Source organism: Octopus sinensis, linkage group LG14 (assembly GCF_006345805.1).
Source record: "Octopus sinensis linkage group LG14, ASM634580v1, whole genome shotgun sequence".
NCBI lineage: Eukaryota > Metazoa > Mollusca > Cephalopoda > Octopoda > Octopodidae > Octopus > Octopus sinensis.
The window spans coordinates 51,208,211-51,224,065 of record NC_043010.1 but is presented as its reverse complement, the minus strand read 5'-3'; the positions used below and the strand labels follow the sequence as shown (position 1 = coordinate 51,224,065).

Genomic DNA, 15,855 nt, shown 5'->3' with positions numbered 1-15,855 from the left:
ATGGAGATTAGGAAGTTAATAATTGTTTATTATTAACAGCAAATTAATCATCATCCCTTATGGCTGTTTCAATTAATATTCAGTAAATATTAAATAAATAGGACCTGAGAATAATATCTTCAGAGGGAATGTTTAAAAAAATGTTTTTTATGTGTTCATGGATTCATCATAGCAGTCTGCTATAATGTATCCATAAACACATATGAAACATCCAAGGGTAATTTTCTTCCCCTCTGAAGATATTATGCTGAAGTCATATAAATATAAATTTAATATTTACTGGGTATTAATTGAAACAGTTGTAAGGAATGCTGGTTATTTTACTGTTAATAATAAACAGTTATTAACTTCCTAATCTCCATTTTCTTTTTCTTCTCATATATATATATATATATATATACCAAGAAAGTTAGGGGTTGTGGATCCAACCCACTAAGGGATAATACTTATCCAATATACTGTTGGTATAATATCCAATTATTAATACACAAGTGTTTTTAATTTCAATGCAATTAACTTACTTATTGTATTAAATGGGTGAATGTAAAGAAATATTTTACCATTAATTTATATTGCAAATAAGAAAATGGAGAAGTACATTAGTTGGTTCATCAACTTTAGGACATTAAAATGTTGACTTATTTATTTATATATACATATATATATATATATATATATACTCATAACATTCGGTATGTCATGCTTAATGCAGATATACTGTTGAAAACCTGGAAATGGTAGTATTCATCTTGAAAATGCATCTCATATAGAAGAATCATGTTAAAAGACACAGAAATATATCTGTCTGCATTTTCCAGGCTTTCAACAGTATATCAGCATTAAGTATGGTATCCGGAATGCTATTTTGAACTAATACTTCTTCCATCACTAATAACAAATATATATTCTTATCCAAACTCAAACACATGCAGCCAGTTCAAAGCTGGTGAATTCAAAGAGTAAGAGTAAACACATTAGTTAAGGATGAACACCACTTATGGAAGGACTTTTATCTACACCACGAGAAATGTCAAGTAGTTATTGATTCTGACTTCCATTTATTGATATTTCTCTCTTTAACTAATTACTATTTCTTTAATTTTCAAAGGATTCTGAACAAATTCTATAACCACATTCACCCTCAATGTGTTTTTTTTTTACCCCATTTTGATTTTTTAATACACTGTTTGTCAAATGTTATTTGTTTTCTTTCCCTTATCTGTTTGCAGATGAATCAGAGAGTTCTGTCCCAACGGAAGCTGTTGCAACCTTCAAACTAGACTTCTCTAAATTGTATAATACACTTTGTGAAACACTTCGAGATGATCAAACTACTTTGCTTTTGTATCTTTTACTGCACAGAAATCCACACATGAAAGCTTTCATCTTATCCAGAACAAATATAGATTCATTAGTAAGTATTTGCAAAAACTAATCTTTGATGTCAATTGTTGGAGTAGCAAACAAAATATTTTACTATATCAAGTTTCAATCATTTACATTTTGACTTCAAATGATGCTGAGATCAACTCTGCATCATGTCTTATTCTTCTGGAGTATATAAAATGAAATATTGGCCTCCCCATCCCTGCCATTAAGTCTGCCTCCCAAGTGGGCCCCTTTATTCTACATGGGAGGTGGATCTAATCCATCACCTCTGTTTAATGCCTCCATCTAACAACTTGGGTCGATTATGTTGCAAGCATTCAGGCCACGTCTATTTATCTTTTATCTTTCACTTCTTTCAGCCATTTAGATTGTGTCCATGCTTTGAAGATTTTTAGTTGAACGAGTCAACCCCAGTACTTATTTTTGAAAGCCTAATACTTATTTTATCAGTCTCTTTAGCTGAACTGTTAAGTTACAGGGACATAAACACATAATTAATGGTTGTCAAGCAGTGGGTGAGGGATCTCCACACACACACACACATACATCCCCCATGCCAGCATGGAAAACATGTTAAATGATGATGGTGATATATATATATATATATATATAGATAGATAGATAGATAGATATAGATATATTATTATAATTATTAGGGAAAATTAATTCTGAGTCCACAGGAATGAGACATTCAAATTAAAGGTACTAAAGTGAACTTCTCTCAATATTTTATTCATATATATATAAAAGTATAAAAGGTCGGGTATAATATCTTTCAATGTTGATTGAGTTGAGGGTGGTTCTGTCTCTAAAACTACTTTTATATATATATATATATATATATAATATATATGATGGGCTTCTTTCAGTTTCTATCTACCAAATCTACTCACAATGTTTTGATCAGCCCAAAGCTTTTTAGAAGAAACTTACCCAAGGTATCACAGTGGGACAGAAGCTGGGACCATTTGGTTAAGAAGCAAACTTATTACCACACAGCCATGCCTGTAGATGCTTTCTTCCCTCCCACTTTCACACCAGTCTTAGAAGCCTTGTAAGGGCTCGATGCATGGCCCTTTCCTCCTGACTAAAAATTGTATGTTGATACAGATATTGTTATATTTCAAGGTAGTCATTTTTTTCTTGCCAAATAACAAAGACCAGGAGGAGAGATGTGGGATGGAGAGTTGCTGAAGATGTCACAGGTGTGTGATGAAATATTTTCAGACAATGGACATAAAATAAGAACAATAATAAACAAGTGATGAACGAATATATAATGTGTGTTTATTTGGCAAGAAAACAAAATGAAAATCCCGAAATATAAAAAAATTGCCATGAGTGAAATAGATTCTCATATAGACACAGATGTGGCTGTGTGGTTAAGAAGCTTGTTTCCCAACCACACAGTTCTAGGTTCAATCCCACTGTGTGGCACCTTGGGCGAGTGTCTTCTAATAAAGCTCTGGGTCAACCAAAGCTGTGTGAGTGGATTTGGTTGAAAGAAAAATCATTACCTTACTTGGAAATAACTGAAAGTTTGCATACAGACACATCTTGTCATGGTTAAATCATAAGGTTATATGATCTTTTCTAATCCATTCTATAAACCTGGGTAAGTCTGGATACTACTGGTCATGAATGACCATGGGATTGCACCTAAAAAGTTCCCCTTCAAGGTACATGTTTAGGCAAGGTTGTTTATAGAAGCAGTCATCCATACATACCAGCCTCCCCTCTCCATGCCACTGATGTTATCCAAGGGAGAGGCAAAGGCTGATACAGCTTGGCACCAGTGACATCGCAACTCATTTCTACAGCTGAGTAAACTGGAGCAATGTGAAATAAAGTGCCTTGCTCAAGAACACAACACACAGTCCGGGAATTGAACTCACGACCTCATGTATTAAAACCTTTCATTTTAACAAAAAAAAAAAAAAAGTGAGTTGTTTTATTAGTTCCTTCCAAATTCTTGAAATAAAATATTAAATAAAACACACAACATATTCCATCAGAAATATGGTCATAAGAAGTTTAAATGTAAAAGGTTAAAAGAAAAATATATACATCATCATCATCATTCTCATTGTTTTAACATCCACTTTTCCATGCTTGCATGGGTCAGATGGAATTTGTTGAGGCAGGTATTCTCCAGCTAGATGCCCTTCCTGTCACCAACTCTCACCTGTTTCCAAGTAAGGTAATATTTGTTACAACTCTCCTAATTTGCTTATCTCTTTTACTCTTGTTTCGGTCATTTGACTGTGGCCATGCTGGAGCACCGCCTTTAGTCGAAGAAATTGACACCAGGACTTATTCTTTGTAAACCTGGTACTTATTGTGTCAGTCTCTTTTGCTGAACCGCTAAGTTACGGGAGACGTAAACACACCAGCATCGGTTGTCAAGCGATGTTGGGGGACAAACACAGACACAAACATATACACACACATACATGCATAATATATATATATATATATATACAACGGGCTTCTTTCAGTTTCCACCTACCAAATCCACTCACAAGGCTTTGGTTGACTCGAGGCTAAAGCAGAAGACACTTGCCCAAGGTGCCACTCAGTGGGACTGAACCCGGAACCATGTGGTTGGTAAGCAAGCTACTTACCACACAGCCACTCCTACACCTATAAGCTACTTACCACACAGCCGCTCCTGCACCTATATCACACAGCCACTCCTACGCCTGTTATATATTTTACTTTGTTTTCTATTAATAATCGAAGATACAGTTTTTCCATCTACAGAAGTAGTATTACCAGTTTTTTCCCTCTTTTCTAGGTGATGCCTATTCTACAAATCCTATACCATGCACAAGACAAAAACTCCCATCATATTTATATGGCACTTATTATTTTATTGATTCTAAGCGAGGATGATGTCTTTAATCGTGCAATTCATGATGTTGTAAGTATTTGCATCTTTTTGTTTTGTTTTTTTCTTAACACCTTTAGATTTCAGATTTCTTTGTCAAATATACTACTTATTTATAATAATGAAATTATTTTATACAGTGCTCAGGTGCACCACAACTTGTCAAAGGTGCGTATAAAGCATATGCAGTAAAGTACAAATGTCTGGGAAGTGAACAGTGTATGAGTCAGATACATGCTTGCATGTATATGGAGGGGAGAAAATCAGGTGTAGTGTTGGCGAATCTCAGGAAACATGGAAGTTTTGAAGGATGCAGTGCTCCGACAACTAACAACTGATGCTGGCAGTTTGTTTTGAATTAATGACATGTTATTTTGTAGCTTCCAAAATTTCAGTGGTGTGTTTGCATATTTTTAGAATGACATTGTAGGGTAGGTGTGAGAGGTTGGATTTGAGTTTTCCTTGGTCTGATTTACAAGGGCAAATAAGTCTTACTTTTGGATCAATCTCAAAATTTTCTTTGTGGTCTTTAAGGCTAATTCTAGGTCTAGCAGGTTCATAAGTCTCAGTTATGTCGTCAATTCCTTATTCTTTCATTATTTCTTTAGCTTCAAGATTAATAGATCTGAGAACATCTTTGTTTATTATTTTGTATTTTTTTTTTTTTTGAGTATTTCTTAATGTAACAGTTTGTGACATAAATCTACATCTACATTATATAAATTTCCAGTTTTGTCAACCTGCACGATGATTCCATTAAATTTTTTAAGCTCCTTAACTTTTTACTTTAATTTAAGTAGGTGTTTATTCTTGAAAGGAGTTTTCTTAACCCTTTAGTGTTCACATTATTCTGCCAAAATGAATGCTTCTTTATCCACATTGTTTTGAACTAATCAGGCATTATCTTGTAGCTATGAGATTTTGATGAGGTAGCTGTTAATTTTTTAATCGATATTGTAGGGTTGGTGTGAGAGACCAGATCTGGCCAGTTTGAGCATAAAACAGGCAGAATACTTTTGGCCGGATATGGCCGGTTTAAATGCTAAAGGGTTAAACTTGATTTTGCAAATTCTTTTTGACAGACAATAAAACATGTACCTTGGTTCAAAGAAAGAAGTATCAATGAAGTCACATTAGGAGGTCTCCTCATTCTCGTTGTCATACGAACCATCCAATACAATATGACACGGATGAGAGTAAGTACATTCACACATTTTCTTTACTGGACTCAGCCACCTTTTACTTTCATTTATTCCATCAAATAATTCATGTTTGTAATTTCTATGAAGAGTTTTCCAATTCTCATGTGACACACAATATGGATCTTTTCGGTTTGAACAGCAGTTTTTTAACATAATTTTTAGGTAACTAAAAAATTTTAAACTTCGTATACTGATAGAATGTGTTTATAAAACATCTTTTTCCCTTGGCTTTATTGAGAAAATTCTATAGCTTGTAAGATATTTGTTGTTTTTTTTCTTCGATTTTTGCAATTTCAACCAATCACTGACGTCTATTGAGGTAAAAAACATTCTGTGCTGTATGAATATGTCCCTCGTTTAAGAAACAGATTGGGTTTATTTACATTTGTGAAGAAAAAAAAGATACCCTTCCCCCACCCCTAACCCTAACACTAAAACAGATTGAAATGCAATTGATCGATACTAGGGTCATAATTATGGGTGACAATTTCATATGACACCACGAGAAAAAACTGCCGTTCAAACCAAAAAGATCCCACAATATCTTGTTTTTTTTTTGTTTTTATGTATTTTGTTCATTCTTTGGTTTCATTCTTTAGTCTCTGTTATTATTTATTATCAATAAGGCACTGAGCTGGCAGAATTGTTAGCACGTTGGGTGAAATGCTTAGTGGCTTTTTGTTCGTCTCTATGTTCTGAGTTCAAATTCCATTGAGGTCGACTTAGCCTTTCATTTTTTCAGGTTTGATGAAATAAGTACCAGCTATGCACTGGGGTCAATATAATTGACTATCCCCCCCCCATCTCCCCTAAATTTCAGGCTTTGTGCCTTTAGTAAAAAGGATTACAAAGGCAGTGAGCTGGCAGAATTGTTAGTGCACTGGGCAAACTGTTTAGCGGTATTTTGTCTGTCTTCATGTTCTGAGTATCGAGTTCAAATTCCGCCAAGGTCGACTTTGCCTTTCATCCTTTCGGGGTTGATAAATTCAGTACCAGTGAAACACTGGGGTCGATGTAATCAACTGGTCCCATCCCCTAAAATTTCAGGCCTTGTGCTATTAGTAGAAAGGATTATTAAGGCAGTCAGCTGGCAGAATACACACACATACACACACACACACTGACATGCATGCACGCTCGTGCTCATATGAGTGTTTTTTGTGTTTGTCTCTCCACCATACTGCTTGAGAACAGGTATTGGTTTGTTTACATCTAAACTTAGTGTTTCAGCAAAAGGGACCAATAGAATAAGTAACAGACTTTAAAAAAAAAAAAATTAAAATAAGCCCTAGGGATCAACCCTGATAGGATGAAAGGTAAAGTTGACCTCTGGAATTTGAACCGAGAATGTGAAGATGGACAAAATGCCGCCAAGCATTTTGCTTGGCATACTAACAATTCTACTAGCCTTGACAACAACAACAACAATAATAATCCTTCCATAATGCTTTATGGAAAGAGCTGGCAGAAGCATTAGCACACCGGGTGAAATGCTTAGCGGTATTTTGTCTGTTTTTATGTTCTGAGTTCAAATTCTGCCTTTTATCCTTTTGGGGGTTGATAAATTAAGTACCAGTTACGTACTGGGGTCTGTGTAATCGACTTAATCTCTTTGTCTGTCCTTGTTTGTCCCCTCTATGTTTAGCCCCTTATGGGCAATAAAGAAATAAGAAATCTTCCTACCATAGGCTCAAGGCCTGAAATATTAGGGGAGGGAGCTAACAATTCTGCCAGCTCGCCACCTTGGGCAATAATAATAATAATAATGATAAACCATATGTATTTGTTTATTGAGACATTTCTGTTTATCATTTGTCTATTTTCTATTGCAGGATAAATACTTACACACAAATTGTCTTGCTGCGTTAGCCAATATGTCTTCTAACTTCAACAACTTACATCCTTATGTTGCTCAGCGAATTGTCAGGTAAGATTCCCTTTTGAAATCAAATTCGATGAGTGACATCCGTGCTAGTGGAGCGCTAAGAGTACCATACAAGCATGATCGTTGCCAGAGCAACAAGCTGGCCTCCATGCCGGTGGCATGTCAAAAACACCATTCGAGCGTGATCTGTATCGCCTTACTGGCACTTGTGCTGGTGGCATGTGAAAAAACATTCGAGCGATGTTGTTGCCAGTGTCACTGGACTGGCTCCTGTGCAGGTGGCGCATAAAAAGCACCATTTGAGCGTGGCCGTTGCCAGTACTGCCTGACTGGCCCTCATGCCGGTGACATGTAAAAGCACCCACTACACTCTCGGAGTGGTTGGCGTTAGGAAGGGCATCCAGCTGTAGAAACTCTGCCACAGCAGATTGAAGTCTGGTGCAGCCATCTGGTTCACCAGACCTCAGTCATTTGTCCAACCCATGCTAGCATGGAAAGCGGACTTTAAACGATGATGATGATGATGATGATGAGTTTTGAAAAATAAACTCCTACAAGTTATGTAAAGAAAATCTTTTGTTTATTAAGTTTTATTTTTGCTGTTTTATAATTTTCTTCATTAACATTTTCTAGTTTTTTGATACTGTATCCATGACAGTATAAATGTTATTTAGTACATATTTAATTTGTTAATTTACAGGTGTTAGTCATTATCAGGACCAACAGGTACAGGTTGCCTCCTGAATATATTGCTTACCTGGCAACAGACAGGTGGTTCGTGTCCTGTCGGTTAACCTGTTGTTGGGTTTTGTCACAAATGAAGTCTTACCAATGTCTTAAGTTATTTTTTTATGTTGAATCTGTCAGAAGTTCCTTCATTCATATTTTGCAGTTTGTTTGCTCAACTGTGCAAGAAACACAGCAAATTGGTTGAACATATTCGAAGTGCTGCAGTGAATGGTTCTCTTGAAATGGAACAAGGAAATGGTGTTGACTCAGATTCAGATGTAGATTATGTAAGTATTAGCTAACCACATGCCATCAATAATGATGGCTAATTGTAGTATTCTATTTTATATATAAATAAGGTACATAATAATCACACATACAAACATTCACATACTTCCCTTGTACATGCACGCACATACACACATATACCCACACAGAGTTGAAGCGGTGATTTTTTTTTCACCCCCTTCCTTCCTTATTCATGCATCACCCCCTTCCTTTCTCTCAATGCTATTACTTTCTCTCACTCCCTCTCAGTCAGAGCTATTACTCTCACTACTTCTCCTTCACTAAATTACTATTTTCTCTCCTACTCCCCAATCCAGCGTGATTCTGGACAAATATACATACATACATACATATATATATATATACATATATATATATATATATAAAACTGTAGTTGTGTGAGTGTCTGTCTCCTACGATTTAGATTCCTAACTCCTCCCACATTTTGCGGTGCAGTTTAACCAAATTCGGGTATCTTATAGTCGTGATTCATATCGAGCCCGTCTGAGTATTAGCGCGCGTCTACGATGAGTCTACGATTTTAAAAATAATTTAACATAATTTTTTATTCCATTTTAATGCATATTTTTCGTGTGTCGATGGCGGCAGAGTTGGCGTCCACGCTCAAACACCTGCACCGTGTTTGCTTCTCCCCCTTCTTCCCTCCCTCGTGAAGCTGTGAGGAAGGGAGTTTAAGGAAATCAACGTCGTAATGCGTTGTCAAGGAGACCAGCGTTCTTTTAGAACAACGACTTCATGGCTTGAAGACACCAAACAGAAATGGCTAAGAAAGCCCGAATTGGCATCTATAAAGGAAGTAACTCTCTAAAAATGTTTATATAGTTATTTCCCTTACAAACCCAGAGCACACCGGGCGATACTGCTAGTAATATATATATAATATGTATATATATATATATATATATATATATATATATATTTACATATATTTCACACAAATTTTAGACATGTTTTTATATAATTTTTTTTTTCTTTTTATTATTTATATAATTTCAGGTACAAGACTTAGCAGTTCTTGAAGAAGTGATTCGAATGGTGTTGGAAATAATCAATTCCTGTCTATCCAATGGAATCTTACATAATCCAAACTTGGTCTACTCTCTTTTGTATCAGAAAGATCAGTTTGGGATGTTTCGAACGCATCCGACTTTCCAAGATATTATTCAAAATATTGATACTGTAAGTAAATAAGGTTGCCTGTGTTTCACTTCTTAAATCCTTCAGCATTTAAACCAGCCATATCCGACCTAAATATCCTACCCGTTTTATGTTTTAACCAGCCAGATCCATCCTCTCATGCCTACCCTTCAATGTCATTCTAAAAATAACACCATGTAACAAAATTTCCATTGTTTTTTTCCTCTCTTTGGTCAGTAAGTGTTATTTCCTTTTTACTTCCATTTAGAAATCAAAGGAAATGACAACTATTCCTTTCTAAATGCTTATGACATAATATACACTGAACGGCAAAAGACATGGTTTGTGGCACTATAGGCCTGAATCAGAGATATGGGCCCCATATGTCCCAAAATGTTGGTGCAGGCAGAAGGGAATGGCATCACAGCACAGCGTTATGTTGACCAGATCCTAAAACCTCACATCATGCCCTTCTTCATGCGTCACCATAGCCATGTGTTTCAGCAGGACAATGCTCCCTTACTCGTAGCCAGAGTCACTATGGACTTCTTGTGTCAGCACAACATCAGAACCATGCTGTGGCTGGCTCTCAGCCCAGATTTGCACCACAATTGAACACCTGTGGGATGAAATCCAGAGACAGAGACATATATATATATATATGTATGTATGTACTTACATATATGTATGTGTGTGTGTGTGTGTAAGTTGTTGGCCTTAGGAAGGGCATCCAGCTGTAGAAACTGTGCCAAGGCTGGCATGAAGCACAGCATAGCCTTGTGGCTTGCTGTATCCTGCAGACCATCCCACCTATGCCAGCACGGAAAACAGACATTAAATGATGATGATGTGTATGTGTTTGTGTGTTTGCCTCCTTGTATAGACGTCACATAATGGTTGTAAATGAACATCATTGTACAGGTGTCTTCTGTGAAAAACATGTCTAGCTATGTGAAAAACATTGCCTTGTTTGGAAACAGGGGAAGATTGGCAACATATGAAGCGTCTTGCTATAGAAAATCTCCTTCAACAATTTCTATCTGACTCGTGAGAGAATTGAGGAATGAACGTCAAAACAATGCTGATGAAATTCTTAAGATTTTCTATTTAATTTTTCTCTTTCAGGTCTTAGCCTATTTTTCTTCCAAACTAGAACAGAATGGACAGAATCTTTCTCCAAATGAAGTTTTAACGACCATTAAGGAAGGGTCTTTACAGTTTCGTAAAGATCGATTAAGAGTGAGTTTATTTATTTATTTTTTTGTATATTTTGTTGGGGTTTTGAAAAAACAAAATATTTCTGTTTGAACTTATATATATCCTATGTTTTTATATCTTTCTGCATTTTCCAAAATATTTTCATTGGCTGCTAAGCATATAGTAATAATTAGATTTTTATCTTGTCATGTAACAACTAAGGAAATATAAATTGCCATTATGGGTAATATCAGAAAATATGGCATACATACACTAATTATTTATTTAACTTTTATCAAATTTCTTGGTACTTACAGGAGTCCATAAATTACCATTACAATTTGAATAATTTGAAAAAAAAAATGAAAAATAAGGTTAACTCAGCAGAGTATTCCCAACCACATGGTTCTGGGTTCAGTCCTACTGTGTGGCTCCTTGGGCAAGTGTCCTCTCCTTGTGAGTAGATTTGGTAGGCGGAAACTGAAAGAAACCTGTAGTATATATATATATATATATATATATATATATATATAATATATATATATATATAATATATATATATATGTGTGTGTGTGTGTCTGTGTTTGTCCCCGCCCATTGCTTGACAACTGATGTTGGTATGTTTACATCCACCATAACTTAGCACTTCAACAAAAGAGACTGACAGTAAATACTAGGCTTACAAAGAATAAGTCTTGGGGCTGATTTGTTTTGACTAAAATCTTTAAAGGCAGTGCTCTAGCATGACTGCAGTCCAATGACTGAAACCAGTAAAAGAATAAAAGAATATGTGTGTGCATAGCTTTCTTTTTCCCATTGCCTGCCACCTAGCCTAGTATGTGCACTCCTTCTACACTTTTATGTCAACTCTCTCTCTATCTTTCTTTTATGTTCTCTCTCACTTCTTTCAACCGACCAACATGTCAACTGGCATTATATAGACATTGTAATATTTTTTTTTTGCAGAAATTTCCCGAGCTGCGTTTTAAGTATGTCGAAGAAGAATCTCCAGAGGAATTTTTCATCCCTTACATGTGGTCATTGGTCTTTCACTCATCACACTTGTACTTCAACCCAGCTCGAATCGTGCTCTTCTCCCTGGCTGTTTCCTGAGATTTACTTTCTACTGGTGGCAGTGAGGCTGACGCTGGTGGGGCAAACGTGCCTCAAGGGACTCCTAATACTTGTAGCTATGGCAACAGAACTGAAATTTGGATGACAAAAACCAGAAACGTCTTTCAACAAATGACATCTTCCTCTCAGGATAAAGGCAACTTTAGGAAAAAACTGAACGACTGGACTTGCTGTTACAATGTACATTTTATATGCTTGAATTGTTATTAAAGAAGAAGAAAAAAAAATAATAACCAAAAACAAAAACAAAACAAATAATGGTTTTTGCTGGGTTAACTTGTTTAGGAATCTCATTCATGTGACTCTGTAATTCTCTCTAAAAGCAAAGAAAACACACATACACAGAACGAAAGAAAAAGCAAGCAAAAAATAGAATTTAATTTTACAATATATTACTACTACTACTACTACTACTACTACTACTACTACTACAACACAGTTACAACTACTATTGCTGCTGCTACTATTACTACTACTACTACTACTTAGTGCAGTCTAATGACAGTTGGTTTGTGGCTGCAAAAAAGAAAAAAAAAAACAGATTTAAAAAAAAATCACTCATTGTTGTTATTTTATTGGGAGTTAATTAGTATAAAATAATATAGTCCAAAACTCAGATATTCTAAAACCTTTTTTTTTTTCTATTATGAATCCTTAATAACTGTATATGTAATGTGTAGGGGTGTGTGTGTGTATATATATGTGTGTGTGTCAGTGTGTATGTATATATGTATATGTCGACGTGTATGTATGTGTATATATGTGAATGTATATGCGTGTATATACATAGGTGTATTATAGAAAGTTTCCTTAATGAAGAATTTAGCAAGCAAAAAAAGCAAACAAAACAAAAAACAAAAATTATAAAATTACAAAAAGACAACAAAAAAACTGTGGGTTCAAAAAAAAAAATTTGTTTTATTTTTTAATCTTCAAACTCAGTGTGTTGCTGACTGTTGGTTTCTTATTTATTAGATAATTATTTTTTTTGTCACTAATTAACACTTGTTCATATAAACCTCATTATCAATATATTATCTGCTTTAGAGGGGAATTTTTTTTTTTGGCAGTAACTAATTAATTAAAGAAGTGACTTCTCGCTTCTCTTTTAAATGAAGGTCAAATTAATATGTTAATTTAGGTATTTTGTCAGAAACTGGACATTGTACTTTAGATTGAAATTTAAAAAAAAATTAAATAGAATAAACGTTTTTGAATTTAATCTAGCAAGCACAATATTTAATTAAAATCACACACTCCCTAATTAGACCACCCTCCACCTAGTAATAGATCTCTCCACCTCTGAAATAAAATCCACTAATGTTAATAAAATGCATGGATATTTTTTTCCCTTGTATACATTTAATTAATTGTATCTGTAATTGTAATGTTAATTTTTCTACATTGTAATTCATTTAGGAGAGAAACATATGCAGTTTTTACTTATAATTAATTTTCCTTTCTAAATATCTATTTGTTTTTGGGGTTTTTGTATGGCTAAACTCAATCTTGGAATTAATTGAATTTTTACTTTTCAAACTTTATATTTTGTTATGAAAAACAAAATATTATTATTTAATTTGAAACTGAAAAGTGAAACAGACCCATTGAACTGCTCCTGCAGTTTTTGTTTCTCTGTCTTAAACTGACACCGGTAATATTTAACTAAATAACACTTCTTAACTCTTCAGCATTTAGATTACTCTCTCATATATAATGCATATTTATTCACATTGTTTTGAATTAACCACACATTATCACATAGCTTCAAGATTTCAATGGTGTGATTACTTAGTTTTATAATGAGATGGTAGGATAGGTGTGAGAGGCAGGATCCGGCCAGTTTCAACATAAAGTAGATAAGATATTTGGGTTTGATATGACTAGTTTAAATTCTAAAAGGTTAATTGAAAAATCTTAACAGTTAATAATTGACTGAAAGAAATTTAATTAATTTAATTTTCATTTCATTGATTTTGTCTTTTAAGACCAAATTAATGAAAAAACTCTTTAGCTTTTAAACTGACCATATCCAGCTCAAATATTGAACCTGTTTTATGTTCAAACCAGTTGACTCTGGCCTATCACACCTATCCTACAATGTCATTCTGAAAATAAACAATCACATTATTGAAGTCTCAAAGCTATGCTATTGATGCATGATAAATTCAAAGCAATTTGAATGAATAAGCAATACATTTGACTGACTAATCAAAATGGTAAACACATACCCTCTTCAAATAGTTACAAGAAACTGCAGAAGAATTTTCACTGAGAATTTACTGGGAGACTGTGTTTTTTTCTTTCTTCTTCTACCCAAAGAAATATTTTAATTTTTCTTTATTTCTTGTAGTTGTTAACATTTGTTGGTTATATTCTTTGAGTTTGAAACAGATACATCTCATAGATGAAACATAACCATTTACATTCCCCAATAAATTCAGATTTCATATGCTTTGATTAAAATTATTTCAGCTGTTTCCAGCAATGGTTAACTGTTGTTGTTATTGTTATTATTATTTTTTTTTTTTTTGTTTTTACTAACCAAGATTTATTTTTCATTTGACTGTGAATTTTCTTTTATCGGATTAAAACATTGTTTTTAATTAATAGAACACTCTTTTACTCTTTTAGTCTTTTCATTGTTTCAGTCATTTGACTGTGGCCATGCTGGAGCACCGCCTTTAGTCGAGCAAATCAACCCCAGGACTTGTTCTTTGTAAGCCTAGTATTTATTCTATCGGTCTCTTTTGCCGAACTGCTAAGTTACGGGGACGTAAACACACCAGCATCGGTTGTCAAGCGATGTTGGGGGGACAAACACAGACACACAAACTCACATATATATATATACATATATACGACGCGCTTCTTTCAGTTTCCGTCTACCAAATCCACTAACAAGGCTTTGGCCGGCCCGAGGCTATAGTGGAAGACACTTGCCCAATGTGCCATGCAGTGTGACTGAACCCAGAACAATGTGGTTTGTAAGCAAGCTACTTACCACACAGCCACTCCTACTCCTATATGCCATACAGCCACTCCTACACTGTTTTTCAAATATTTATATTGCCATTTTTTTCCTTCTGATAATCAACACAGGTTTGGTTGCGTGGTTGAGAACCTTGCTCCCCCACCATATGTGCTCCAGATTCAATTCCACTGTACAACACTTAGGTGTCATTATAGTCTCATGCATGTGTGTGTGTGAGTGTCTGTCTCCTTGCATTTGACATTGTGTGAAAACTGTAAAATGATTGTCACTGTCAGAGAAGTAGTGTCATTCATTACCAACATTCTGTAAAAATATATCTGGCTATGTGGAAATATTACCTTCCTTGAGGGTTGGCATCCAGCTGTGGAAAATGTGCCTCAATAAGCTCCACTCAACCATGCAAGCATGAGAGAGTAGACGTTAAAATGATGATGTGTTTTTGGTGTTCCCTTAGTTTGACATTATGTTATGATTGTTAATAAGCAATGTTGTTTGTTTTCTAGTCTTTCATGGAAAACATATCTGGCCAAGGGGAAATATTACATTGCTTGGAAATAGGTGAGGGTTGGCAACAGGAAGGGCATCTGGTTGTAGAAAATCTGTCTCAAACTTCATCCAGCCATGCAAGCATGGAAAAGTAGACATTAAAATGATGAGAGAGAGAGCGAGCTGCAGGAGTGGCTGTGTGATAAGAAGCTTGCTTACCAACCACATGGCTCTGGATTGAGTTCACTGTGAAGCATTTTGGGCAAGTGTCTTCTACTAAAGCCTCAGGCAAAATTCACTTGTCCGTAACGTAAAATGCTCCTCCAATACTGTTCTGACCTCATGTACAAAATTCATATTTTTTCTGTCCAAATTATTTTGAAGACTACAGAATTAATGATAATCAGATGGGACAATATTCAGCAAATATGGTGGGTGGTGCATCATTTCCCATTCAAACTGCTCCATCCTTTGGAATGTCATCCTCACTGTATGTGGTCAA

General features: G+C 35.0%; 1 protein-coding gene across 1 annotated transcript in view; it reads left to right on the top strand.

Annotated features, from left to right (window-relative positions):
- The window catches only part of LOC115219197 (dymeclin), a 55,661-nt gene extending 43,521 nt beyond the window's left edge, over positions 1 to 12,140 (top strand). Inside the window, exons 9-16 of the mRNA XM_029789315.2 lie at positions 1,230 to 1,414; positions 4,187 to 4,312; positions 5,362 to 5,475; positions 7,314 to 7,408; positions 8,259 to 8,382; positions 9,401 to 9,583; positions 10,667 to 10,780; positions 11,705 to 12,140. Coding sequence (XP_029645175.1) covers positions 1,230 to 1,414; positions 4,187 to 4,312; positions 5,362 to 5,475; positions 7,314 to 7,408; positions 8,259 to 8,382; positions 9,401 to 9,583; positions 10,667 to 10,780; positions 11,705 to 11,851 — 1,088 coding nt within the window. The 3' untranslated portion in view covers positions 11,852 to 12,140. The remainder of the gene's footprint in view (positions 1 to 1,229; positions 1,415 to 4,186; positions 4,313 to 5,361; positions 5,476 to 7,313; positions 7,409 to 8,258; positions 8,383 to 9,400; positions 9,584 to 10,666; positions 10,781 to 11,704) is intronic.
- The last annotated feature ends 3,715 nt before the right edge of the window (positions 12,141 to 15,855 follow it).